At 41.2% G+C, this 27,315-nt stretch overlaps 3 protein-coding genes across 3 annotated transcripts; 2 read left to right on the plus strand and 1 right to left on the minus strand.

The window, feature by feature from the left end:
* Window positions 1–3,917: 3,917 nt before the first annotated feature.
* Window positions 3,918–6,367, plus strand: ddit4 (DNA-damage-inducible transcript 4). The gene is made up of 3 exons (XM_061706043.1): window positions 3,918–4,061; window positions 4,843–5,005; window positions 5,581–6,367. Exons 2-3 carry the CDS (start codon window positions 4,846–4,848, stop codon window positions 6,051–6,053), a joined length of 633 nt encoding a protein of 210 aa, XP_061562027.1. The 5' UTR covers window positions 3,918–4,061; window positions 4,843–4,845; the 3' UTR covers window positions 6,054–6,367.
* A 652-nt stretch (window positions 6,368–7,019) lies between these two features.
* On the minus strand, window positions 7,020–14,118 carry dnajb12b (DnaJ heat shock protein family (Hsp40) member B12b). Its single transcript, XM_061705985.1, has 9 exons — window positions 13,797–14,118; window positions 12,524–12,701; window positions 12,233–12,378; window positions 11,154–11,321; window positions 11,005–11,075; window positions 10,326–10,435; window positions 10,065–10,237; window positions 9,337–9,492; window positions 7,020–8,960 (listed from the first exon to the last, which is right to left on the minus strand). Exons 1-8 carry the CDS (start codon window positions 13,927–13,929, stop codon window positions 9,371–9,373), a joined length of 1,101 nt encoding a protein of 366 aa, XP_061561969.1. The 5' UTR covers window positions 13,930–14,118; the 3' UTR covers window positions 7,020–8,960; window positions 9,337–9,370.
* A 1,779-nt stretch (window positions 14,119–15,897) lies between these two features.
* scd (stearoyl-CoA desaturase (delta-9-desaturase)) lies at window positions 15,898–25,389 on the plus strand. Its single transcript, XM_061706499.1, has 6 exons — window positions 15,898–16,043; window positions 16,258–16,571; window positions 21,356–21,486; window positions 21,563–21,768; window positions 22,763–22,995; window positions 23,891–25,389. Exons 2-6 carry the CDS (start codon window positions 16,301–16,303, stop codon window positions 24,088–24,090), a joined length of 1,041 nt encoding a protein of 346 aa, XP_061562483.1. The 5' UTR covers window positions 15,898–16,043; window positions 16,258–16,300; the 3' UTR covers window positions 24,091–25,389.
* Window positions 25,390–27,315: the final 1,926 nt, after the last annotated feature.

The following is a 27,315-nucleotide window of genomic DNA, read 5'->3' on the forward strand; positions in this document are numbered from 1 at the left end:
ACAAAACATTTTAATTTATATGATAAAAACAATTAAAGCAATTGTGTATACAATGGTTAAAAAAACAAAAAAATGTCATACTGTATATGAGAAAAAAAAATGAAATATATAAAAGCGTTTTATTTCAAAATGTTAAAACATTTGTGTGTATGTAGTTATTTATTTGTACTATGCATAATTTACAGTTGCTATAAAAAGTCTACACACCCCTGTTCAAATGCCAGGTTAAAATGAGATCAAGATAAATCATTTCAAAACTGTTTCCATCATTAACGTGACCTATAACCCGTACTCAGTCAACTCAAATGAAGAAAAAATATATATATTTTCGAGAGGTGAAGTAAAATGAACTGGAATAATGGGGTTGCACAAGTGTGCACATCCGCTGACGACTGGGATGTGGCTGTGTTCAGAATGAACCAATCACATTTAAACTCATGTTAAATGGCGGGTCCGTGCACACCTACCACCATTTTGAGTGTATCTGATCAACTCCAAGTGAAGTTCAGATGTTCTAGTAGGCTTTTCTTGACATTCTTTTTCTTTCTGAAGGTTTTGTGCTAACACTGACTGGTATTAGGAACTGTTCACAATTCCCTCTGCCTTTTCAGCCCCCAGGTCCAGCTGAAGAAAAATAGCTCCAAAGCATGATTCTGCAAAAACTGTGCCTTATTTTAGGTATTATGTTCTTTTAGTGATAATCAGTGTTGTGTTCATGCCAAACATACCCTTTGGAATTGTGGCCAAAAAGTATAACCCTGGTTTAATCAGAGCATTTTTTCCACATGCGTTTGGGAGATTTCAGGTGTATTTGTGCAAACTGTCAAAATGTAGCCAGGGTTGCTATGTTTTTCTTGGTAAGATAAGGTTTCTGTCTTGCAAGCCTACCCCATAGCCCAGACATATGAAGAAGATGGGAGATTGTTGTCACATGTGCTGAACAGCCAGTACTTGCCAGACAGCAGGCAGCTCCTTCAATGTTGTGTCGGCCTCTTGGCAGCCTCACTGACCGGTTTGCTTCTCATCTTTTCATCTATTTTGGGGGGACATTCAGTTCTTGGTCATATCACGGTTGTGCCATACTTTCTCCACTTGATGATGACGGAATATTTAATTCCTTGGAAATTCTTTTGCACCATTCTCATTGATACGTTTGAACAATGAGACCCCTCTGATGCGGTGGAAGAAAAAAAATATATATAAACCATCCATCCATCCATTTTCAACACCACTTATCCTGGTTAGGGTCGCGGGACACTGGAGCCTATCCCAGCTGACTTCAGGCGAAAGGCGGACTACACCCTGAACTGGTCGCCAGTCAGTCGCAGGGCACATGTAGACACGGACAACCATTCGCACTCACATTCACTCTGTCACTGAGTGGGAACTGAACCCACGCTGCCTGCACCAAAGTCAGGCGAGTGTACCACTACACTATCAGTGACTATTATAAACTCTATATATATTTTTAAATATATACTTTATATAATATAAACTCACCTAAAAAGCAATGATTAAAAAAACAAATGTTTAAAAACAGTCAAACAGAAAAGCCATAATGTTGAGTGAAGAAGTATAAGAAAGCAGAGTACCAAAAACAAAAAAAAAGATATAAAGAAATACGACCACCAATTCTAGGAAAAGATTGACCTACATTTTCTTGGGGGGTCGCCAATAGGCCCCGCCACACACTGTAAGACGTGGGCCAGCCCCCCTCGCTCCCTATTGGAACACAGTGTGCTTTGCGGTGTTTGTCTTGTTTAGACAGCCACTCCCACTCACGTGTAACCGCCGAAGTACAGTTCCCAACTTCCTCACACACAAACAACTTCCTCTTTTGCAACCTAACGCCGTGCATGCACAACTTCCATCTCACCTATCCCGGCTGACCCGAGACTGGTCACCAGTCAATCACGGGGCACATATAGACAAACAAACATTCCCACTCACATTCACACCGATGGTCAATTTCAAGTCTTCAATGAATCGAACATGCATGTTTTCGGAACGTGGGACGATGCAAACTCCCCAAAGGAAGGCAGAGACTCAAAACCTCAGAAATGTGAGGCGGGCATGCAAACCACTTGACCGTTGTGCTACCCCGTGCGCAATTCATAACAAACAAATCAGCTGCGAGTGTCATCTTTATGGCATCGAGGAGCAGCAAAACATGTTTTTTTTGTTTTTGTTTTTACCAATCAGCTGATTGGTAAAACGTCATTGGTACACATTGACGGAGAACATCCTGTCTCGTAGAATACAGACAGACAGATGAAACGGAAAATGTGTTGCTATGCATAATATGTACGAATAATCATTTCTAATTCCCCTTGAAACCTAGAAATAATAACAATAATAAATTGTAAACGTGTGCATATTACAACAACCGGATACACAATATACAGCAAATAACAACATGCAAATATTCAAATACACCAATAGAAGCTAGCATAAGAAATAATATTGTACCGCTGTCTTTGGACTGGTATCGTGTAGCATTTAACTTTATGTTTGACAAAATACCGAATGATTTCATAAATGTATACATGAGATTTCTTAGAATGACCTGATTTTTGCACAAACATTTTACATGTACTAGTCTAGTGATTCTCAAAAGTGTGGTACCAGTACCTCTAGTGGTACACAGATTCCCTTTGGTGGTACAGGAAAGAATCACTGCCGAAGTACAGTTTAGTTGTATTTCATTTTTTTTATCCAATGTTTTTCAACTTTTATTTAGGTACGATTTTTTTTTTCTTTTATGTACAATACATTTATGTGCAGTTGAGTACTATTTAAGCAGAGTTTATAATTATAATATATAATAACTCGAACTGTTAATGTTCAAACCGTGTATAATGTTACAGTTTACGTTTACGATAATATTAACTATACACTACCAGTCAAAAGTTTGGAAACACTTTCTCAAGCAACAACAGAGAAATGTCCCCAAACGTTTGACTGGTAGTGTACTTAAACCTCTGTCTTGGTTTTTTTGAAGAACACTCGGGCCTACTACACTATTATATTTTAATGTTGGTCATGATGGTTTTACTTGTATTTTTTTTTTTTTAGGTGGTACTTGGTGTAAAAAGTTGGAGAATCGCAACACTAGTCCGTCTAGGTCTACTGAGTAATAATGTCAGAGCGCCATTATAGGCTGCCTTCATTTTCTGTAAACTGATTTATTATTACTTGACTGCTCACACTGCATTGAAGTAGAAGTGCAGATACCTGTAACCAATTTGTACTTAGTTACTTCCCACCGCTGCTATAGAGTGGAGTGCAATTATGTGCAACTTTACACCATCTGTATGTAGAATGTTTAATAAATGAATATACAACACTTCTAAAGTCACATTTGAACGACTGCAAATTGAGACGTCTGGATAATATAAATGTATATTGTACTTATGGTCGTGTGCATCATGAACACAAAGAAAGTGCGACGTCGTGCATATTCAGAGCGTTTAATTGTCATTTTAGGGAGATGCTTGCTTGCTTGCTGCTCCTGCTGCTGCTGCAGTGTTGTTTTCGAGGCTCTGCAGCAGAAAAAAATGTGATGTAATGCTTTAGGAGCAAAACAGGTGATGTCATACCTTTGCAGCCAAACAGAATATGCGACCAGCTTAACCAGATAGCGACTTTTAGTCATTTAATGTTCCCCCTCGCTTGAATATAAAACAAAATATTTTTTTAATATATGCTCCCAACAAGCCCGGGCAAGTCTCTGTACATTTCCACAGCAGCGGGGGTCTGCTTTTCAACATTAGCCCCCCTTTTTTTTCTTCTTTTTTGTTCACTGCTGGCGTGTTACCAGGCAAGCTCGAGCTCGGGGGCGTGGTCGACGTGCCTCGTCTTTTTGATTGGCTGGCTGGTCGGACGAAAGGGCGTGGCCTGAGAGACACTATATAAACATTGTTGCGGGGGATGCCGGAGCAGCAGAGCTTTTCGACAGCTGCTGGACGACTACGCGAGAGAAGCAGGAAGTTGTCCGATGGTTGCTTTTTGCAGACAATAAAGCTTCGAATCACTGACATTTTTTGCTTTTGTCGTTAAAGGTAAGGACTTCGATGCTGACATTTGATTACACTTTGTCCGGAAAGTCACTGTGCATTTTTCTAATTCCTGTTTCTTTTTATTGTATAGCTCTAAAAAAAATAAAATAAGAGACCACTCCAAGATGATCAGTTAATCTGATTTTGCAATTTATAGCTCTATGTTGGTTGAAACAACTGACAACATAATGCCCAAATTCCACGTTGTCATTTAGAGCGTTAATTGATAGCTAATGAAAAATTATCAAAATACCCCAAAAGGTCCAATATGTTGATTTATTTTTTTCCCTTTCCTAACTCTTCTCCAGAGCTGTATATTTCGCATTTTATTCATTTGCACTGTACCCCCCCCCCCCCCCGTTCCTATCATGTCTGTTAATAAAAAAAAAATCTGTTAAATGCACAATGACTCCACGGTGACTTTCCGAACACTGTAGGAGAGAGAAAAAAAAGGAAAAGTACGAAGGCCCAGACATGACATGGGGGGAAGGGGAAATTAAATTGTGGAATGATATTTATGAAATGATCATTATTATAATCCACTTGTATTTTTGTGTGCAGCCACAGTTACCCGTGGCCACAATTTAGTATTTCATGGCCACAAATAAGCATTTTGTTAGCTTGTTATATCTATATTCTGGCCACAAGTCACATTTCCCCACCACGTCTTGAGCGCTCCGTACAAAAATGATGTACTTTGTGCTCAAGTTTCTTTGTTAACCCTCTCTGCAAAGTCAACAGTCTTCTCATCGGCTTGTTTTGTCGCCCTCTTTCTTTGACACAGACGATGCATTCGAGTTCCGCAAGCGTGCAAACTGGCAGCTCGCCCCCGTCTCCGGTGGACAGCAGCCCCAGGAGGCTGTCGTGGGGCAATCTGGTGCAAAAGCTGACCGACAGCATGGAGTCCAGGTCCAACAACAGCAGCAGGAGCGACCTTTCGGACTCCGGTGGGTAAAAAACGAGCGGCGGGCCTCGTATTTGGCAACTGCGCCTTCGGGGGGGTGTAATCGACTTAATCAACCTTAATACCACTACGATCACATCAGAATTATAGAAACTATCAATACTATATATATATATATATATATATAACAGCAAAGCTGTTCCATGTACATCAACTGCAGCAGTTCAGAATCAACAATTATCTAATAACATGAAAAGAACATTAAAAAAAAAAAGAATTTTATCAATGCATGCAAATCGCTACAGACCTATTTTGTTACTTTACGTTGCTCCGACCAACCAGTCAGAAGACTGAAAAATGCGTCCCTCTGAGGCAAACTTGAAATGTGATTGGTCAAAGAAATAGTCCCATTGCAAATCTGGTTTAAGTTGCATTGGTTAGCACGACTGAGTCTAAAGGCCCTGGACAAATTAGATGGACAGGCTGAAGTCAAACACGCAAATACCAAATGAGAACACTCGCAAAGGAGCTGCTGTAGGCCACAACACGCGCTCACACGCAAACGAGCCCGCCAACCTGACTGAGTTCTAATCGTCGTGATCCTTCCGATCCCAACAGTGTCCGAGGTGTCTGAGGAGGACCTCTTCTACGACCCCACGGAGGCGGCCATCCTGAAGGAGGTGGTGCAGCTGATCGAGCGCAGCCTACGCGAGGCCAAGGACTCGACGTGCGCCCTGCGCTGCGCCAAGCTCCTCATCCCCGACCGCCTCCTGGAGCGCATCGGGGGCGAGCTCCTGCACCTGGCGGCCAGCGAGCCGTGCGGCCTGCGCGGCGCCCTGGTGGACCTGTGCGTGGAGCGGGGGCCGCAGTGCGAGAGCGTGGCGCAGCTCTCCGCGGACCCCTACCTGGTGCCCACCTTTCAGCTGACTCTGGTGCTGAGGTTGGAGTCTGGCGGGCTGTGGCCTAAGATCCAAGGACTTTTTAGCTCCAGATCGCCGGCGGGGAGGCAAGCTATCAAGCTGAGCACCGGATTCCGCGTCATTAAGAAGAAACTGTACTGTTCCGAGGAGCTGCTGATTGAGGAATGTTGAAGATGACTGTAACCTAACAACGAATGATGTCACTATGGTACAAGCGAAGCATTCTCAAGCAAGTGTGTACCTCAGTTTCTATGGAAACCGCCCAAATGGCAGCTACAGCTATACGGTTATGAGATGAAAACAAACACACACAAAAACTACATCATTTGACATAACAGCTTCTAGTCAAACGTCATTCCATACCTCTGTGGACAATTATTTATTTGATATTCAAATACTCATATGACATTGCACTTTGTTTGCACGTTTTGTTTTGCTTTTGTATTTTCACAGCTGCAAAAAAAAATAAATTATTTTTTTAACAAGTTGAGTCCTGGTGGTTTTTCCTGCAAAGTATCAATGGTTTTGGAGAGAGAGAGAGAGACACTTATGATGTAGGGTTTATTTTTATTTTTTTAATATTCCATCCTTTATGAGGCACTGGGTGCATATGTGTGTGTGTGTATATATATATATTTAGAATTTTTAATCTGAAAATTTTAATATTTCAGGCACATATGCCATGTAAAAACAAAAGAAAAAAAAAAGGTCATTTTGCTGAATGTATGAATGTCTTATTTTTTAATTCACTTAAATTGTGTCATTCACTGAAATAAAAAGACAAATAATAATACATGTATATTCATATACTGTATATATGTATGTATACATATACACAGTATATGTGTACATGCATACAGTATATACACACACACATATATTATATAGAGCGCGAGAGAGCACTCATTGAAGCATTTTGATATGTATTTACAAATTATAAATATAAAAACTAATAGTTTAGGCACATACCATATAAAACAAAAGCAAATTAAGTCATTTTGGTAAAGGTATGAATGATGTCTTATATTAAAAAATAATAATAATTGACTTCATTTTAATGGGTGATTCACTGAAATAAAAGAGACAAATAATAAAAATTAAACCCCAGAAAAATGATTGGCATACATTTGACTTTTAATGACAAAAATTCTAATAAATTGAAACATGTTTTTTTCAAAGCAATTCCTTTACAGCTCAATCAAAATATTAAAAAAATGAAATATTTCAAAAAAACATAATTTTGTGTTTGTTTTTGCGTACTTCATAATAGCATAAATCTATAAATACATTTATTTAGAAATACAGAAAATTGAATAAACTTGTTTAGTCTGTTTACTCAATAAATGTATATATTCGTTATATTATTATGAAGTAAAACCCCCAAATTATGGTAATGGTAAAAATATTAGATACGGCTCGTAAATTGATACAATGCAGTCATTAGCTTGTGCAGGTGTCCCTAATGAAAATGGCCAATGAGCTTCACCCAAAGTATGGCCACCTGTCGCATGCATCTACAAAGTGGAAAAAAACATAAATCAAAAGTGTAATTTTGCATGAATTGGACAGGTTCTGCGATCAGAGACGGGAGGTTGATAAAGTCTGCCCGGCGACACACACACTAAAAAAAAAAAAAGGAGGAAGGCCTTTTTGCGAACATGACACTGCACTTCCTGCCAAGCACATGCTGCACGTCGGCCCAGTAACGTGCACGTGCGGGGGCCGCTATTCCCAGCTGCGGCCTTGAAAAAGTGCTGACCGGGCGCTTTGCTTTAAGTCTGTTTGTTCAGCTCCGAAACACAAAGCGGCCACGTCGTTGTTGAGCATTTCCACTTTTTATTGTACTTTCCCCCCCCCCTCCCCCGTATCGCACGTACAGTAAAAACATGGTGGCAACAGTTTCAAGTGTGATTGATAATAGTTTTTTTGTTTTTTCTCAACCGAAATAATACTTGAAAACACACTATAAACAAGGAAGTATTGTGTTTTTTTTAAAATTACCTTCTTCTCAGCGACAGTAAATTTCTAAAGCGCTGAGTGAAAAGCTAGTTTGATGTTTTTTTTTTTCTGTTTTACATTTTTTCATTTTCACAATAAACAGGTTGTTGATCCTCATGTCCTCATTTAAGTAGACGCAACAGTATATTCCGTATATTTTCTCTGTCACAAGTTTGTCACCTAGCGTTAGCTTGTGCCTTTCCAGACAGGGAGTGCATTTATTATATTTGAGGATAGACTTTCATATTTTGCAAGTGACCGAGCTACTGGTCTCATTTTGTGGTGAAATGTTTCCAAACGCTGGGGCACAGCTGCTTGTTTGCTACGAGAACCCACCAGCTGTCGCTTTCAGCGAGGCAGCTCTGTTGTTAATGCCAGACCACGTGGAAAAAAAAACATTCTATGTGGTTTTTCGATCGGCAATCATGACATGTAAATCATTGGCGTTTGTATGGGGAATTTGCACCCCCTTGTAGAATCGCCTTCTGCCGAACAGTTGCGAAAAGAGACAGTGTGTATGTGTGTGAGTGTGTGCGTGCGGGTCGTTGGTGGTGGGGTGCCAAAGGGTGGGCTCGGACAGGGCCCCTTTCAAGCTAGGACCACCACTGGTTAAAGGGTAGGGTTAGGGGTTAGGGATAAATTAGGGAGTTAATTGACAACTTTGACAATCTACGAGCCATTAAAAATCCACCCGCAACCCACGTGAGCGCATCCTTCGAGGGGATCTGTGACTTTTGCACAGTACTGCGGACGAGACATGAACGACGGCGAATGTGAGGTTACGGACGAGGCGTGGTTGTGTTTTTCACATTGTTTCTGCATAGATTCAAAGGGTTACTTCAAAGGGGCAACCGAAGCCGAATGCCCGAACTTTTTGCCCGTCGATTCGACACCAAAATCAAAAGATGTCCGCTGCCGCAGGCTTATGAAATACAATTTGATGTCTTGTCGCTCATCCTCACCCATATCCCGTTGCTTCGTCACTCTAAACCGGTTTAGCGGGAGCCGCTTTGTCTTGTTGCATGTCGTCTTCGGGGGGGTAAGCTTATCTATTTACAGGCAGGTCGGTCTAGAAGGGACCTAAACAAAGAATAAAGCAATTATAAAAAGGTATTCACGATCACAATTTGTTTTCTTCTTATCCAGCATAAAACAATCATCGATCAAACAATCATCCAGTCGGCATGAATTACTCCTCTGGTTGTGGCTTGGGTTTCTACAGCCTTTCCTTTCATACTTCCCTTCCTTCCTTCTCGTCTTCCTCCCATTCTTCTTTCTGTCCTTCCTTTCTTGCTTCTTCTGTCCTTCCATTCTCCCTTCAATCCTTCCTTTTGTTCATACCTACTTCCTTCCACCACTGCTTCCCTTCATCCTTCCCTACCTCCCTTCTTTCCTTCCTTAAAATAAGTTAATTGAACAAGCGTATAGTGTAAGTAAGCTGTCCATAGATACTTACAGTGCTCGCGATACAGGAGGGAGGCGACGCGACCTCAGCCGTGAAAGGAGGCGCTGATCTCGGACAGCTTGGCGCAGCTCGGCGTCCGAGCTCTCTGCGCCCGCTGGTACAGATCCGTGTCACCGAAATAGCGTGCTCGGTACAACATGCCTTCCTCTGCCCATGAGAGAATACAAACCAGTCAAGGGAAAATAGTTACAGTAGAATTGTGGGGAAAAAAATTTGACTTTTTGTGTGGCAAAACACAGGGACAAGAGGAGAAGATCCCCACAGCATGCATGCGTCTTTTCACCATGCAAACCGATTTAAATGTGTGAAAAAAAAAAAGAAATAAAGAGAATAATAATGAAACAACAAAGAATATAGAATTCCATTGTTTACTTTCACACTATTGTCAAATGGAACCCTACTCAGGCAACGGAATCAAGAGTCTCGATTTAGCATGTTGAGGAAAGGTGACCAGCTATCTACGTATATGTGGAATTGATTTTTTTTTTGTTCTGCTGATATTTTCTGTAAAGCAATATATTCTATGAGATTTAGCCACTGATTGATGGTAATCGCTTGGTTGTTTTTGCAGTTTAATAAAATGGTTTTCTTCGCGGTAGCTAACGTGACAAGTAACGATATACATACTAACAAATGACAATCCTCCTCCTCCAAGAAAAATGACAATTATGAACCTGGCGGCTCAACCTGCTTCCAGGCCTATCGAGTTCACCACATACTTTGCTGTTTCTCCTTCCAGCAGTTGTTGCGCAGGTTGGAGATGTAATCATCCTCCACTGTCTGCTCCAAGCGCTTCATATTCCCGTCGCTGACGTCTTTGGAGAAGTGCTCAGCCACGTAGTACGCCACCTTCAGGTTCTCCGTCAGCCTCTTCTGCGTGTGGCCCGCCGACCTGACACGTGACAAAGTGTCAGGGAGCTACGCTGCGACGATTCTGGGAGTAACTATAGTGCTTTTGTTGTCGTTGTTTTTTAACTCACGGGCGATAGCTGAGGCTGTAGGCGGGGCTCTTGACCATGATTTGACTGAGGGCCGACACAATAACCAGAATGAGGATGGGTATAACCTGCACGAAGAGGGCGAGGCCTCCCTGAGGAAAATACATCAATGATTATCTCAGCAATGACTTTGAGGCAAAATGCATAATGTCGCTGTCCAATAAAAAGTATGAAAGCCTAAAACATTCGGAGGTACAGAGGTACTTTGATTTAATTCGTTCCTTGACCGACCAAGCGTGATTAAGAAGCAAGAAGAGGCAGAGAAGATCCCCTACTAAGATGTGAGTTAAAGTACCAGGTTTTTTTTACAGATACAGTTGCAGCCTGAATCAAAGTAGCGGTATAAGAGATTTCGACATTCCATCATCAAAAATATCTGTGTCTACGGATTCATTCGCATTTTGCCACTTCTGTTTTCAACCCTGGTAACAAAAGTGCATTAAAGTCCATGAATCATATCTCAAACGTCAAAATTAAAAGTCAGCACTCTATTTTGCACAAAAAAAACAAAAACAAAAAAACCCTATCCTGCCTTAAACAGGGGTTCACTGTAATTGTCTGATTTCTAAGAGGGAAAACAAACCCAGTAAAGCGTCACAGTAACATGACTCAATGACTCTCTCTGGTGGCTAAAGCGGCGAATGGCTGTGGGACAACTCACGTCTCGCGGTCGCTCTCTTCTAGGCGGTCTCTGGTGACGCATCCTCCCATTTGTGTGCGCTTGGTTACTGCCTAAATAACCAAACAAGTCGAATGAATAACCAGTTGACGTCATTTCGTCATTTGAACGCCGCGCGCGGTGAGACGCACTCGCCGGGGTTCCTCCTCCAAAGAACATGTTGAAAAGGTCCTCGGGGGAAATATCCGCATCAAAGTTTGCGTCCGCCTGTTGGGAAGGATGCCGCCTCTCCTCGCCGCACGCGTCGTACTGTCGTCGTTTGTTGGCATTGCTCAGCACGCCGTACGCGTTCCCAATAGCTGCTCGTTGACAAAAAAACAAAACAAAACAAAACAAAAAACGACATTTGAATCAGGTGATTCTACTCGTTCTGGCAGAGCAACATTCATAGAAAGCCATTTATTCAGTGTCCTTGATATTCAGTTTAAGGTCAAAGTCGTAACAAGCTCTTTGTCCTTACTAGTAAGATAATTCAGAAGTCAGCACACTAGTAGAATAGCTGTGTCTTACAAGTGACATTTTTCCACTAGTATTGCAACTTTTAGCCCACTAGGACACAATTAAGCCTTTCTAATAAACTACTGTGATGCGGTAGTAACATGTATGTTACTAAAGCCAACTAGTAGGCGCGGACTAGTCAGCTCCTGGACTCAAACTGCGCACTAGTTGACAACTGCGTGCTATTGGTACTACTAGTGACATGACCATGTTGTTCTACTATTTTGTAGTATGCCAAAGTTGTCCTACTTGTGTGCAGAAATGTCATACCGTACTGAAAGGCAGCACAGTGCACCCCCGCCATTTGCGGAGGATAGGAAATGGGCCGAATAGCGAACATTCGCGGATAATTGCATTTATTCATGTTTGTTTAAACCGCCAATATTCTTGATAAGCATTTTGGGGATTGGTCGCCCTCCCAAAAAGAAAGAAAACCAAAAGAAAAATTAACAAAAACATGAAAAAAATGAAAAGAGAAAAAAAATGGAAAAAAATATTTGGGAATTGGTGAATCCGCGGGTGTTTTACCACGAGTATGAGGGGCTCCACTGTAGTGGAAAAAAAACTTTACTAGTAAGACATTCTACTAGTGCGTTGAATTGCCTTACTAGTTAAGACCTAGAGCGTACGAGTATATGGACCTTAAGCTGGATATCAGGGATGATATCAAGAATATCAAATAAATGCTCAAACAGCTTTCAATGAAAGTTACCTTTAAACGCCTCCGTGGCACCGGGAGCGTGATTCTTATCCGGGTGGAATTTTAACGCCAGCTTGCGGTAAGATCTTTTGAGTTCGTCCTCAGACGCGTCCTTCTGCACGCCAAGGATCTCGTAGAAGTCTTTGCATTGCTTGATCCTGCACCGACAACACAGGGATTCGGTAAGCGAAATGCTTTGTTATTTATTTTTTATTATCATTTGAAGCTATTTGTACAAATCCATTATATATATTTTTTATTTATCATTTTAGTATCTTATTAATTCTTAGATATATAAGATACCTTCGCACAGCATCCACCTGCTCTGCGGTGTAGGACTTTGAGGTATCTGCGGGTTTCTCTTCGGGTCTGCTACGGTCACTTTGGTTCTGTCGTAGTCGAGGTCCTGAGTCTCCATTCAGGTCCGCGTGTGCGCCTTGTCTGGGCGTGAAGCCATTCTTCGTGATGAGCTCCAGCAGCACTAAGGACAAATAATAATAATGGCATCTGTCGACGTTTGTTGTCCAATTTCCCACCAAATCTCTCCCCAGAAAATACTAGAAATGGACTACTTTTATTTTAGACAGGACTTTGGCACCATCTTGTGGTATCTAAGGGTGTTTCATAAAAAATTAAAAAATAGAATAGTTCAGCGAATAATGGAGCGTAGGTTCGTAAAAAAAAGAAGGAAAAAAAAGCCCGTGGAGAGAGAATAAATGCCTGTGAGCATTGTTGTATCCTCTTTTTGTATGCATTGCTGCTCAGTGTGTGTTAAAGTAACAGTTGGTTGAAGATTTATAATTGCCGTGACACACATGCTAATTTATGTTAGCCTGTCAAGGACATTTCTCATTATATGTTATCATGAAGCTAGCTAACTTTCACTAGATGAAATTATATGGTTTAGTTGAACATTTTGGTGTTTAAATATCCATCCATTTGAAGCCTATTCCAGCTGACTTTACACCCTGGACTGGTCGCCAGCCAATCACATATAGAAAAACGACCATTCACACCTATATGGACAATTTAGAGCAGGATTCACCAACCTATTTACCCAATATCAAAATACAACACTCAATTTTCATTTCACGCACGCGGAGAACATGCAAACTACACACAGGAAGGCCGTAGCCCAGATTCGAACCTTTTAATATAAAATGTTGAATCATTTTGTATGTGTCACATTTACAGTTAACTATAACTTGGGGTGACAAATAAACAACTTGAAGCGAGCACACTTTACCTCTTATTCGGAGATCTGTGAGCAAGAAAGACGACTTTATTTAGAAGATTATTTTATGCACTTTCCCACTGAATTGTTCCAAATGACCTAGTGTTCAAGCACTATAATTGATACATGAATTATTATTATTTTTTTAATACTGTATTCGTGTGTTGAAGGTATTCCATTGCTTGCGATGTTGTTCTGAGCCACTTTAGCTTTGCAATTCACCATTCCAAAGCACCCCCACCCCCACCCCCATACTGTACATCAACATCATACTGCATGTGCACACACACATCCTTGCAAAAAAGCAGGTGATGCGTTCAAATGCTGGCAGGCTGGACTCACCCCTCGCCTTCTCGGTGGGGAAGAGCCTCTGGGCCTTCTCCAGGAACCTCTTCGCCTTGTCCGGCTGCTCGCTGCCCAGCGCCGCGGCGGCGATGTCGATGCACCGTTCCGCCTCATCCCGGTTCACCTCCATGGTGGTGGACCTCGGTGGGTTAGCCGCGGCAGGACCGGAAGTCGAGAAAGACCTGACGCAACGTCATACGGATGCTGACGCCGGCAAACGCAGTGGAGTGGACGTCTTCTGCTTGCTTTTTTTTTTTTTTAACCACCCTTCGAATAGTATCAAGCTGGAGCTTGCAATGCAACCGTTAGAGAGCAATCACTGATGGTGTGGTTGAGTAAGTCGTCCACTAGAGGGAGACAAATCACTCCTTCACAAAATGTAGGTCAAAGACTACTACGTCACGCTCACAGTATAACGAATAAAATATTATTTTTTCCCCCAAAAAGATATTTATTAATTCTTGTAATATTACGAATTTAATCTTTTAAAAAAAAAAAAAAAAAAAAGGATATTACTTTATTCTCAAGAATGTACAACTTTAAGTTCGCAGTGTAATTTTTCGCACTGCTTCCTACTTTTTCTGTTGAGGTCAAATAAAAGCAATATTGAAAGATATTTCAAATATTTTTATTTTGGTCGTTTTCTTTTCTTTTATTGTGTAAAATTGTGTATATTATTGTTTGTGTTGTTATTAAAATGGATTTAAATTTATGAATTACATATTTTAGTCTATCGTCTACTATTTACACTATTCACAAAAAGTGAATGTATATTGGGTTTTAAAGGGAAATTTCAGGATAAACGTAAAATGGCACTATAACCTTTACAGTATTTTGACCTTCTCTAAACCTTTGAATGCGCGTTCAACTGTACATAGATCCAATACTTTTTGCACCACTTGATGTTCTCCAACAAGGAACTGAAACGCAAAATTCACAAAAGACACAAAAGGCACTTGATCCATATTCTACATGGGAAAAAAATCACTAAATGAATATGTCACAGGAGGTCAATTCATAGGTTAACTGTACATTCTGATAGCTAGTGGAATAGCATTTAATTGTTATGCTTTTCACTATACGTTGCTGGCATAGATGAACAAAGATACATAAATGATTTTTGGACCTGAAGTGGAATTGGATCCTTTACCGCAGCACACCTGATGTCTCATAGCACAATAATGTGCCACGGCACACTGCTCGAGATACAGAGAGACAGTGAGACTGGAAGCGTCACAGAAAGGCAGAGAAGTTGACATCCGTGAAAATGTATTAGTCCATTCATGGATCGAACACCTGTTGTGAATTTTGCAGTTCAGCTCCTTGTCAGAGAACAGAAAGATATGCAAAAAGTACTGGAACACTGAACAGTTGGACATGTGCATTCAAAACTTTAGAGCAGGTCAAATGAAATTCACCTGTAAAAGTTGAAGTGCATTTTAGGTTTATCCTGAAATTTCGTCCGAAAGCCCAATCCCCATTAGTTTTGTGAATAGTGTAAATATCAAATTAAATAAATATATGTATTAAAAAACAACACATAATAAATAACAAATACAAATGTCATGGCATTGTCAGAAGATCCATCCAATTTCTATAGCGGCCGTCCTCATTATGATTAATCAATCATACAATTAAATAAATAACAACCATGTAAAACAAAAATAGATGCAATAAAACAAAATATAAAACAACAATTAATACAAATATTATAAAATAACAATAGCAATTATAAAAAATGAGTACAATTTTTTTTTATTTATTTAACGCAAAATTTTATTTCAAATCTGATTGGATGGTGCAGGTATACCTAACTTGTACGTCTTTGCGCGACCGTGTCACCTGACGTTTACGTACTGTTGGAGCCGTCCCTAATTTAAATGCACTTTTTACATTCATATCCAACTCCGTTGCATGTGACGTCATCTCTTTTAATCCTACGCGTGAGTCGTGGTGTGGGGTTTAGGTGGGGGTGTTGAGGGGGGGCTGACGAGCTTCATCGCACATCTGGATGGAGAGCGAAGAAGAGGTGGAGAACAGCAGATGGCCCAGCAGCCAATGGGAAAGCGGCGAGTGGGCGGGAGCTGCGCGCCGATTGGCCGGCGAGCCGCAGCACCTCGCGCTTCCCCATCCCTTTTAGTTTTGATGCGACACACTTTTTCTTTCCTGTCTTTTATTTTGTGTTTGAAACAACGCGAACGGCTGGCTACCACATCTTCAAAGGCCTCTGTACTACCGCGTTCGGTAAGTTGTTGCAAGTTGTCTTCTGTTGCCATTTTCAAGAAGACTGTCACATAGACGTTACGCAACGCTTGCGAGTGGCCCGAGCATCACCGTATCTGTCGATTCCTTTTCCTCCATTTGACTAGCAACCGTTCTAACAATTGTCTTCATTTCATTTGTATTTGTTTCGTTTTTTTTTTTTTTTTTTTTTGTTATTTTTGTAACCGGGGTGCAGAAGAGCATTTATCCAGCTAGCCAGCCAGCCAGCCAGTACCGCGATGGCGGAGGCGGAGGACCAAAAACTGAAGCAGCAGCAGCAGCAACAACAACAACAACAACAACAACAGCGGCCCGCATCCAGCAACGACTCTCCGATGGAGGCCTCCTGCAGGGAAGACGTGTTCGACCACACGTACGAGGAAAAGCAAGGCCCCAAGCCGCCGAGGATCGTCGTGTGGAGGAACGTCATCCTCATGACCCTGTTGCACATAGGTGCCGTGTACGGCGTGCTCCTCGTCCCCACCGCCTCGCTCCCCACGCTGCTCTGGTGTAAGTTCCTGTGCTCCCATATACGGCCTCTTGTTTCACCATCATGTTTGCGACGGCATTACATTTGGCGAAATGGCACAGATGGGGATGATTTGAGACCTGCCTTCCATAAAAAGCAAGTCCAATGTCACAATATGCATTGAAATGTAACTTGTGAAGGGCATAGTCTGGATGTTTTGTAGTGCAGCGAGACCTCAAAGGGTGGATGCTGGTCCCATTTCTTGGGAGTTTCAATCCATTTGGGAAATAGTGCAACTTGAAATTAGGAATTAAAAAGTAGACTTCACACCGATTTTATCGGGCTGATCGGTATCGGCCGATATTTAGCATTTTATGCTGATGGGCTTTAATTTCATAATTCGCCGTTGATCGGCTCCGCAAAATACATTTACTCCGTGTCGCCATCGTGCACAGTATATTTGAATCCAAAAGCTAGTTTCTTTTTAGCCTTGTCGCGCGTCTTTTTTCTTTTCGGTTGGACGTAAACATGCTGCCGTTCTGTCGAATCATGCTCTAAAGTTTTGGTGTGGGTGAAGTAATTAAAAATAAACTAATTTAATTACAGTCAGTTAGGACCCATTATTTCTGTCATGTAATGTTGGTTTGACCAGACTGATTAGAATACACGATCTGATTATAGCATTAATTTCCAACTTTTATGGAGCCAACGAACATATTTTACAATTGAAAAATCTCCCGGAACACCAACAAATAAAAATGTCACAAAAAGTGGATACATTAATTAATGTATGTACTTTCTGCCATCTAATAGAAGACCGTTTATCATTTGTTCTGTCTGTCACTGTGCCTTACTGGCATAAAGAGAGGGGAAAAAAATATACATTTATTGTAAATATAATTTTTGGAGCAATTAAGTACACAAGTACATACAGTAAATCAACAGGTCGTTTAAATAAGACACATTCCGCCATCTTGTGATCGGTTATCATATTTTTCAACTCGCCGATCGGTGATCGGCCCCAAAAATCCTGATCGTGTAAAGCCTATTCAAAAGCTGTGGCCCTCATTAAAACTCATTCCCTGCCATTGACGGACTTAGAATCCAAATATCCACGTTAATCGGGAGGGCTTGAAACAGTCACGACTTTGATGTCAAACTAGGAGGGTATCATTATAATCACGACATCCGTAGGAAATAATGGAAACTCTGAATTATTATGTTCCGAGGTTGAACTTCTTTGTAAAGTATTGTCAACGGTCGTATGAGTGTATGAGTAAGTTAAACCACTCCTTAAACACTCAATCAAAGTCGTCCAAAGGAAATATTGGAAACTTGGAATCAGGGATAGACCAATTTGGCATTTTGACGCATATCGGCATTATAATGAAATATTGGAAACCTTTATAGTAGAAAACGCTAGGGAGCTATTTATTTGTGAAGTTTTCATGTAACTTTATCAGAATCCTCTTTATTTGCCAAGTATGTCCAAAAAACACAAGAAATTTGTCTCCGGTAGTTGGAGCCGCTCTAGTACGACAACAGACAGTCAATTGACAGAGAACACACTGAGACATAAAGACATTGAGAAAAACAGTCACTGAGCAATAAAGGGTTAATAGTTATCTGGTAATGCCGGTAAAACATTGTTTTTGACAATTGTGCTAAAAGATGCAGAGTCCTCTAGCACTTAGAGCAGTTTGAATGACTAATCTCGCAATAGTCCGGTGTGAGGACCATTGGGCAAAGGGCGCCGAGACCTCAAGGAGTGTATGCGGTTTAAAGTGACGAGTAGTGTGATAATCTGGGACAATGTTGGTTGTGCAAATGTTGCAGATACTCCTCAATCAGTGTGGCATGAGTGGCCAGTATTGGTCAACAACAGATATGCAAATAGTGCAGCGTGTCGAGACTACTATGGTGAGTGCACGAGTAGTATATAATTGGCTCGACAGAAATGTGACAACAAACTCAGACAAAAACAATTTGGCAGCATGTTGCAATGGAATTGTAGATTAGCTGTTTAAGAAGTTGATTGCAAGAGGGAAGAAGCTGTTGGAATGTCTGCTAGTTCTAGTTTGCATCGATCGGTAGCGCCTACCTGAGGGAAGGAGCCGGAAGAGCCGGTGACCGGGATGCGGAGGGTCCGAGAGGATTTTGCACGCTCTTGTCTTAGTTCTGGCAGCGTGCGAGTCCTCAAGGGTGGGTCGGGGGGTACCGACAATCTTTTCAGCAGTTTTGATTGTCCGTTGCAGTCGGAGTTTGTCCTTTTTTGTAGCGGCATCAAACCAGACTGTGATGGAAGAACACAGGACTGATTCGATGACCGTTGTGTAGAACTGCCTCAGCAGCTCCCGTGGCAGGCCGTGCTTCCTCAGAAGCCGCAGGAAGTACATCCTCTGCTGGGCCTTTGTGAGGACACAGTTGATGTTGATGTTGATCGCCCACACCACAGGTCATGAAGCCAATAGATTCCGTTTTACTGCAAATTAATATCTGCTCCAAATATCGGTCAACGGCCTCCATGGCTACTAATAATCGGTATCAGTAACGGCCCTGAAAAAAACTGTCTCTAGAATTAATCTGTTTGGGGTCAAACAGTGGTCTTCGTAAAGCATTCTCAACGGTGGTAAGCGTTTAAAAGTAAGTCAAAAGACTCTTTAAACTTCAATAGCAAATGGGAGGAAATCAAAGTTGCTTCATCCATCGGGAAAATATGGAAACTTGCAATACATCTTTTCCGCGGGTCGAACTGTAGCCTTCATAAAACATTCTCAACGGTTGTACAATTATTAAAAGTACCGTAAGCTAAAGCATTTTCTCAATTTTTAACGTCAAACGAGGCAGTCGTAATAAAAAGTTGCGTTGCTCAATGGAAACAATGGAACTTGGAATGAATGCATTCTAGTACTAGAAGTGTAAGGTTAAGTTAAAACGCTCTTTAAAAACTTCCATAAAAGGGAGTGAGACGTCCTAGTTTGCATTGTTACATATTTCAGGCATTGTTTGAATGCTATGCAGTTCTGTGGGATCTTGAGAGGTCAATGCTGGCCCCAATTTTTTTGTTTCAATCCATTTTTCCCACAGGAAATCGTGGAACTTGGAATTACTCTATTCCTGTGTTCATCCTAAAACATTTACGTCGTCAAAATAAAACATTCTCTGGACCTTGACGGCAAACGAGGAGGGCGTAATTAAAGTTTGCGTCATCTATAGGAAATATTCTAAATTTGGAATTAATCTGCGCGGGGGTCAACCTGTGGTAATAAAGAATTCTACTGTATGTGTAAAAAGTAAAAACAAAGCGAATCGGCGTTAATTTTTAACATTGTAAAAACAAAGCTAATCAGTGTTAAAATGTGTAACATTAAAACAGTCTTTAAATAATTAATCTTCATCTAATAAATAATCTTTAGATAATGTGGATTTATCTGTTCCGGGATCAAACGTTGGCCATTGTAAAGCAATCCCATTTGTCATACAAATGTATGTTGTAGTAAAAGTAAGTTAAAGCACTCGCTCTACTTTGAAGTGAAATGAGGAAGGCGTAATAAAAGCGATGCTCAGAGGAAATGCAGCGAACTTGGAATTCATCTGCTCTGCGGCCAAAGTGCCTCTTTGATGCTTTTTTTCAAGTTGGCTGGGAAATATCGTACTGTACTTGGGAGCTTATGAGGTCTACTATGACTTCTAGTCAAACAGGAAAAGGGGAGCAAAAGTTGTCTGAGCTGTTAAACAGTACTGGTTTGATTAAAGAATAACACAGCATCCCCTTTATCTTTCTGTGTTTTGTCACATAGAGATGGGAATGTGCTAAATATTCATGGCTCTGCAGCACATACCTCGGGTCAAAAATGTCCAACATTAATAAATCACTGCTTTTACAATGTAGAAATGCCACCAGGCTCCTTTCTTGTCCTACAAAAAGAAATGTGAAAATTGTTCCGCTTATGTTGTCTGTTTCTTAGCGGGAATTTGTAGCAAGTCGGATTTTTGAAAAATAGTCTGTAGAGGTGTTGGAAAAAGTCACTGAATTGGTCACACTGACTGTTTTTTTTCTGTTAGCAGCCATGTTGTTAGTGAAAGCAATGCATGTCGGTAGGGATGTGCTTTGAAGCACAGAACGTGGGGGAAGAAAAAAAAAAAAAAAAAAAGGATGAATCGCCAGCTCAGACTTGAAAAAGTGACCACACGCACGCTTGTGTAAGCTGCGTGTGAATAGCGAATTCATGAATGTGATGCGGTCGGTCAGTGATCATGTGCTACTCTATGACTCAGGTCACACTACTGTGTAACATAACATGCCTTGACTCGCCGCTTATTCAGTTGCAATGTGAAACAAGGTTGTGCCTCGAAATAAAGAAGAGTACACTGAACTCTGGCTATTTACGGGCCTGCCGTGAATAGCAAAAATCTGCAAATAATAGACACCCCTCTAAAAGTTTTATTTTTTTTAATTTTATTTTTTTTAAAGAATTGCCTATACAGTATCGATAATTGAATAGAGAAGGTGAAGGTTTACTGTACAGCGGTCCCATGCAATATCATGACTCATTGTTCGTGCAACGTTAGTTCCTCTTCTATATTGTTGTTGTTGTTTTTTTAAAGCAATCTTTTTTTTCTGTGTTCTGACAGTATACTTACGGTAATGCTCTCGCTTGTGGGGAAAGGAGAGCCACAGTTGCCGATGAAGTTTTTTTTAATATGGTCCAATATAATTGCAGATGGAATGTATCCCCCACATGAAACATTTAATGTACAGTATTAGGCTTTTGGAGAGCTTTTTGGACTAATGTGTGTTTGTGTGCGTTTTGTGTCTCTGCAGCCATGCTTTGCTTTTTGATAAGTGCTTTAGGAGTGACAGCAGGCGCTCACCGCCTGTGGAGTCACAGGTCCTACAAGGCCTCTCTACCTTTAAGGATCTTCCTGGCTCTGGCCAACTCCATGTCCTTTCAGGTACCCCAACAAACTCTCCGTCCATCTTTCTATCAGGCTTCGTCTGTACATTATTGAGTCTTTTCCCACCCGGCAGAACGACATCTACGAGTGGGCCCGCGACCACAGGGTCCACCACAAGTACTCTGAGACGGACGCGGACCCGCACAACGCCGTGCGCGGCTTCTTCTTCGCCCACATCGGCTGGCTGCTGGTGCGCAAACACCCCGACGTGATCGAGAAGGGATGCAAGCTGGAGCTCCACGACCTGCTGGCCGACAAGGTGGTCATGTTTCAGAGGAAGTGAGTATGCCACCACGAAAAACTGTTGGCTTTTGTGGGCCTTATTGAATTGGCCCAAGGAAGTATGTCGTGGCAGAACTACATGATTTCTCATGGCCGATTGTCTAAGAACCACAATTTTATAATTTTATGTGATGATCATAATACATCATTTATGACAGCATTTGTGCCCTTTTTAATGTTGTTGTTTGAAAAGTAGTTGTTAAAGTAGTGTTTAATTACATATATTTTTTCAAAAGTGCTTGCACTTCAGAGAAACCGCTTCAAAGTGCTTTAAACTTAATATTTTAATTTTTTTTTTTTTTTTTTTTATACACAAAGTGGTCAAATTCTTTGCATTTATAGATTTGTATTTTATTTTTAAAATATTTTTCTGTAGTATTTTAACACGCTGTAACAAAGGGTCCAGCAGTGTTGAAACTGTCTGGATGTTATTTTTTAAATATGTGAAATGTGCTTTCATTTTGGACAAGCGTTTTCTTTTTTTAAATTAGTTTTTTTTGGTTGTATATTCACATACAAAATGTACTTGACATTTTTTTTAGATAAGGTGCTTGAAATACAAAGAAATATTGATTATTAAGGTCAATTAATTTAAAATTTTCAAGTTTGACTAGTGGGCTAATTCATTTTTTAAAAAAATGTTTGGGGGGGGATTTTCATCTGTTTAAAAGTGATAGATTTTTATGGGAGACAAAGTGTTTTAAAGAGGTTGGAACATTAACTACTCATTTAGGTCAGTGAATTATTTTCAAGGTTGGAAAAACAATTGAAAATAAATTACTTAAAAGTTGACACATTTTAATTCTACTAGTTCACTTTAACATAATGTTAACCAAGTGTCAAAAGTGACGTGTTTTTTTTTTGTAAAAATGTGTCTATTGATAGTAGTTTTAATCAAACTTTAGATAAACAAAAAAACGACAACAGCGATTTCCTCCCTCCCACAAAAAGAATCTATGTATATTTACTGCATTCTCTTTCCTCCTAACAGGCACTATAAGATGTCTGTGCTGCTCTTTTGCTTCTTCGTGCCCATGTTGGTGCCTTGGTACTTTTGGGGCGAGTCCCTGTGGGTTGCCTACTTCGTGCCGGCGCTGCTGCGCTACACGTTGGTGCTCAACGCCACCTGGCTCGTCAACAGCGCTGCGCATATGTGGGGAAACCGGCCGTACGACCAGACCATCAACCCCCGAGAGAACAAGTTTGTCACATTCAGCGCCATAGGTAAGACACAATACAAACATGTGTTGTAGCTATCAGTAGCTAATTGTTTGAATCCCAAAGGGTGTTCACACTGTTATTCTGCACCCAAGTTCGTTAGTTTTCGTATTATTCCGCCATCGATTTTAACCAAGGGGGTCTGGTGCAGTGTGAGCTGGGCGGTGGCCCAAGGCCGGGTTGGCTGATCCCCGGCTACAGAAGCTGGCTATTGGGATGTGGAACATCAATTCTTTGGCAGAGAAGGAGCCTGGTGTGACAGCCGGGGTCAGTGCCTCTGGATTGTCAGACCAAAGTGGTCTTCCAAGCCCAGATTTAAGAGGCGCAGTGTGGTTTTCGTCCCGGCCGCGAAACAGTGGACCATCTCTACACCCTCAGCACCCTAGCTTTGTGGACTTTGAGAAGGCATCGGGGAGTCATGGTAGGGGTGCTCCAGGAGTATGGGGTACCGTACTGGGTCATTTAGGCCAATCGGCCGCTGTACATCTCTGGTCACGCATAGTCGGCAGTAAGTCACATTTGTTTCTGGTGAGGGTTGGATTCTCCCAAAGCTGCCCTTTGTCTGATTCTGTTCATGAGGAGGAGGCCCGAGACAAGACCCAAAACAACCTGGAGAGATTATGCTTCTCCCGGTTGGTCTGGGAACTCCTTGCGATCCCCCCGGAAGAGCACGAAATGTTTTTTAAAAATTAAGATTTCCCATGAAAGTCTCAACTATCTTATCTTGGTCATCCTCCAATTTGGTTTATATTTAATTGGAACCATTTGAGGCGTAGCGGTGGTGGGATATTTCCGATTTCCTAGCAGTCTTGAAGCTAGCTCACTTTAAAGTACTGTAACAAATCACACTGCAGGAATTGTCTTCAGTGTTCTCACAGTGTCCCAATTTGTCATGGTCCAGGCGAAGGATTCCACAACTACCACCACACATTCCCGTACGACTACGCCACCAGCGAGTTCGGCTGCAAGTTCAACCTGACCACCTGCTTCATCGACTTCATGTGCTTCCTGGGCCTCGCCAAGGACCGCAAGCGAGTGTCCCATGAGATGGTGCTGGCGCGAGCACAGCGCACGGGTGACTGCAGCTACCGCAGTGGCTAAAATAAAAATGAGGGCCCAGACCTCGCCGAGCTTGAAACGGAAAATAAAAACCTCCACGAGTCCTTTTTTTGACGTCGTTTCATCTCTTCATCCTCCAAGTGAAGTCTAAGTCGGCTTCACGGGGGGCCGTGACCACATTTTTGCTTCTTTTTGTGGTTTTTCTTAGCTGTGACTAAAATTTGTGAAGCAGAGTTTGAAAAAAACTAAACACGTTTTAGCTAAGCTCTCAGCCTTCTAACATTCAGTTGGGCTTAGGTCTTTGGCGAAAGTGTTTTGGATTTGAAGTGAATTCATTTGAAAAAAAATCATTCTTTGCTGTGTATTCAAAGGTCGCTCATGTAGCCACTTGTTTATATTATACTAGTTAATAATCCCATGAGAAAGGACGTTAGCGTCGTTTAGTTAAAAAAAAAACGATATCCCGAACATTTGACCTGATCGGTCGTCTCGTGACAACTAAACCAAATGCATAGAAAATGGTTCCTTTTGTCGTGAAAATGAACGATAAAGCCGTTTATCTAGTGCCAATTTTTTTTTTCCATTTAGTGCGCTTTGTGGACGTTTTTGGATATTCTTATGGTGTCCGTGGCTTCGCTTCCTCTCGCGTGACATTTTATGCAACATCTCCACCGGTCGATGTAGCAGCCGGGTCGTGTGACCATGCGCTCATCCATGCATGATGAGGATGACGATACACCGTTCATGTCGTCGGCGAGCGACGTAAACCTCAACCCCCGTTCGAGTGTCGGGTTTTACAGAATGCCTCTGCGATCTTATTTATATATTTATTGTTGCGTTCTTTTTGGTACCGGCTAAAATAGCGTAGCTCCGATCAGAACCGCTAGCCTTCGAAGCCTGTTTGATAACTTCTATCTGGAATTGGAGCACCTGAGTTCGTTCCCCCCTAACCCTTCAAGAAGTCAGGAAACTACCAAATGCCTTATGACTTGCATCCATTCCTGATGGTCAACCATTCTGTCCCGACAAATACTCAATAAATAAAATGAATCTGAGGTCCGTGTTTACCAAGGCATAGTTGGTCTTGAAATTAAACGTAGCACTTAACACTGGGGGGGGGGAAGCCAAGATGTTTATTATATCAAATGCTTACGTACAAAATTAAGCCCCACACCTTTCTCCCAACGAATGTGCCAACTCGTTAGCGACGCTACACACCGTGAAAGCAGTTCCCTGAATTATCGTCGCTACTAAAGTGACAAGGATCGCGAAAAGGTTGGAAGTCTTGAATTGTTATGTCAAACTGCTCAGTTCGGAAATAAAAGTTCACAATATTTTCAATACATGTGTCATTCTTATTTGTTTGTGTGTCCATTAGGAATTTTGGGAACATTTATTATTAATGGTCTAAAATTTGTTAGCCTGTCTATGGCGTTTCCCATTGGCGTTGAAGCTAGTGGACTTTAAACCAAAGTTATGTGTTTTTTTGCTTTATGCTTAGTTTGTCCATAAACTTTAACTGGGAGGTTCAATAAACAGCTTGAGGCCTCATTTTTGAAGAATTGATCTCTATCTGCCAAACTGGCTTGAGTTGAGTTCACTGCCACCATACAAGCACGTCTTTTTTTTTGCTCAAGTTTTTGCTCCCAAGTAAAATAAAAACGATTGAAGCATGGCTCGTATCTTTAAAACGTCGTATGTCGAGTCACTAGTATCACAAAGCACCACTGTTTATTTTTATGCAACTGTAAAAATAGTACACAAAGAAAAGCGTGTGAATTGTATACTTTTTTCTTTAAAACAAAAACAGGAAAAATCGTTGCTGTCCGATGAAATATTCTAAATGGAAAAGTCTCAAGAATGAGATGCGTGTAATTAAACTTTTATCCTTTTAAGCGAAAAACGTTCCCGCTGTCCAATGACAAGCTTTTTCGTTTTTTATCTGAAAAACAAACGTATGTAAAAACTCACACGATTTGAAGACATAAACATCAGTTTTCATTGGACAACAATGTTATCGTACAGTCCCCCATTTGACAACGTTATTGGACAGTCCCCTCCAAAAGTATTGGAACGGCAAGGTCAATTCCTTTATTTTTATTGTATACTTAAGACATTTGGGTTTCAGATCAAAAGATGAATATCAGACAGTTCAGAATTCCAACTTTTATTTCATGGTATTTACATCTAGATGTGTTAAACAACTCAGGACAGAGCACCTATTGTTTAAAGCCACACACTTTTCAAGTGAGCAAAAGTATTGGAACAGACATTATTAAATTAACATAAAGAGAATAACATTTAATATTTTGTGGCATAACCCTTACTTGCAATAACTGCATCAAGCCCGCGACCCATTGACTTCACCAGACTGATGCATTCTTCATTTGAAATGCTTTTCCAGGCCTTTACTGCAGCCTCTTTCAGTTCTTGTTTGTTTCTGGGGGGTTTTCCCTTCAGTCTCCTCTTCAGGAGGTAAAATGCATGCTCTATTGGGTTAAGACCTTCCACTTTTCCCCCCTGATGAAGTCCTTTGTTGTGTTGGCAATGTGTTTTGAGTCATCATGATTAAGCTTCTCCCAATTAGTTTGGATGCATTTTTCAGTAAATTACCAGACAAAATGGTTTTGTAGACCTCAGAATTAATTTAGCTGCTGGTGAGTTACATCATCAATAAAGACTAGTGAGCCTATTCCAGAAGCAGCCATGCAAACCCAAGCCATGACATCACCTCCAACTTGCGTCACAGATGAGCTTGTGTGTTTTGGATCATGAGCGGATCCTTTTTGTCTCCATACTTTGGTCTTTCCATCACTTTGGTAGAGGTTAATCTTGGTCTCATTAGTCCATAAAACTTTGTTCCTATACATTTGTGGCTCGTCTCCCTACTTCTTTGCTAAATCCAATGTGGTCTTTTCGATTCTTTTGGCTGACGAGTGGTTTGCATCTTGTGGCTCGGCCTGTATATTCCTTCTCTCAAAGTCGTCCTCCAACAGTGGATCGTGATACCTTCGCCCTTGCCCTGTGGAGGTTGGCAGTGATGTCACTGACTGTTGTCTTTGGGTATTTCTTCACAGCTCTCACAATGTTTCTGTCACCAACTGCTGTTGATTCCGTTGGGCGACCTGTTCGATGTCTGTTGCTAAGTAGACCAGCAGTTTTTCTTTTTCAGGACATTTCAAAGTGTTGTATTGGGCATGCCCAATGTTTGTGCAATAACACTGATCGATTTTCCCTCTTCTCTCAACTTCAAAATGGTTTGCTCTT

Source organism: Phycodurus eques, chromosome 19 (genome assembly GCF_024500275.1).
Source record: "Phycodurus eques isolate BA_2022a chromosome 19, UOR_Pequ_1.1, whole genome shotgun sequence".
Lineage (NCBI taxonomy): Eukaryota > Metazoa > Chordata > Actinopteri > Syngnathiformes > Syngnathidae > Phycodurus > Phycodurus eques.

Bases quoted from the DNA above. Each gene is read 5' to 3' on its own strand.
- ddit4 (XM_061706043.1), top strand. From the start codon at position 4,846: ATGCATTCGAGTTCCGCAAGCGTGCAAACTGGCAGCTCGCCCCCGTCT. The intron at 5,006-5,580 runs GTGGGTAAAAAA...CGATCCCAACAG, and splicing joins GAGCGACCTTTCGGACTCCG to TGTCCGAGGTGTCTGAGGAG.
- dnajb12b (XM_061705985.1), bottom strand. From the start codon at position 13,929: ATGGAGGTGAACCGGGATGAGGCGGAACGGTGCATCGACATCGCCGCC. The intron at 12,702-13,796 runs GTGAGTCCAGCC...ATTTGTCCTTAG, and splicing joins CCCCACCGAGAAGGCGAGGG to TGCTGCTGGAGCTCATCACG. The intron at 10,436-11,004 runs GTGAGTTGTCCC...TATTTTCCTCAG, and splicing joins GAAGAGAGCGACCGCGAGAC to GGAGGCCTCGCCCTCTTCGT.
- scd (XM_061706499.1), top strand. From the start codon at position 16,301: ATGGCGGAGGCGGAGGACCAAAAACTGAAGCAGCAGCAGCAGCAACAA. The intron at 21,769-22,762 runs GTGAGTATGCCA...TCCTCCTAACAG, and splicing joins GTGGTCATGTTTCAGAGGAA to GCACTATAAGATGTCTGTGC. The intron at 22,996-23,890 runs GTAAGACACAAT...GTCATGGTCCAG, and splicing joins TGTCACATTCAGCGCCATAG to GCGAAGGATTCCACAACTAC.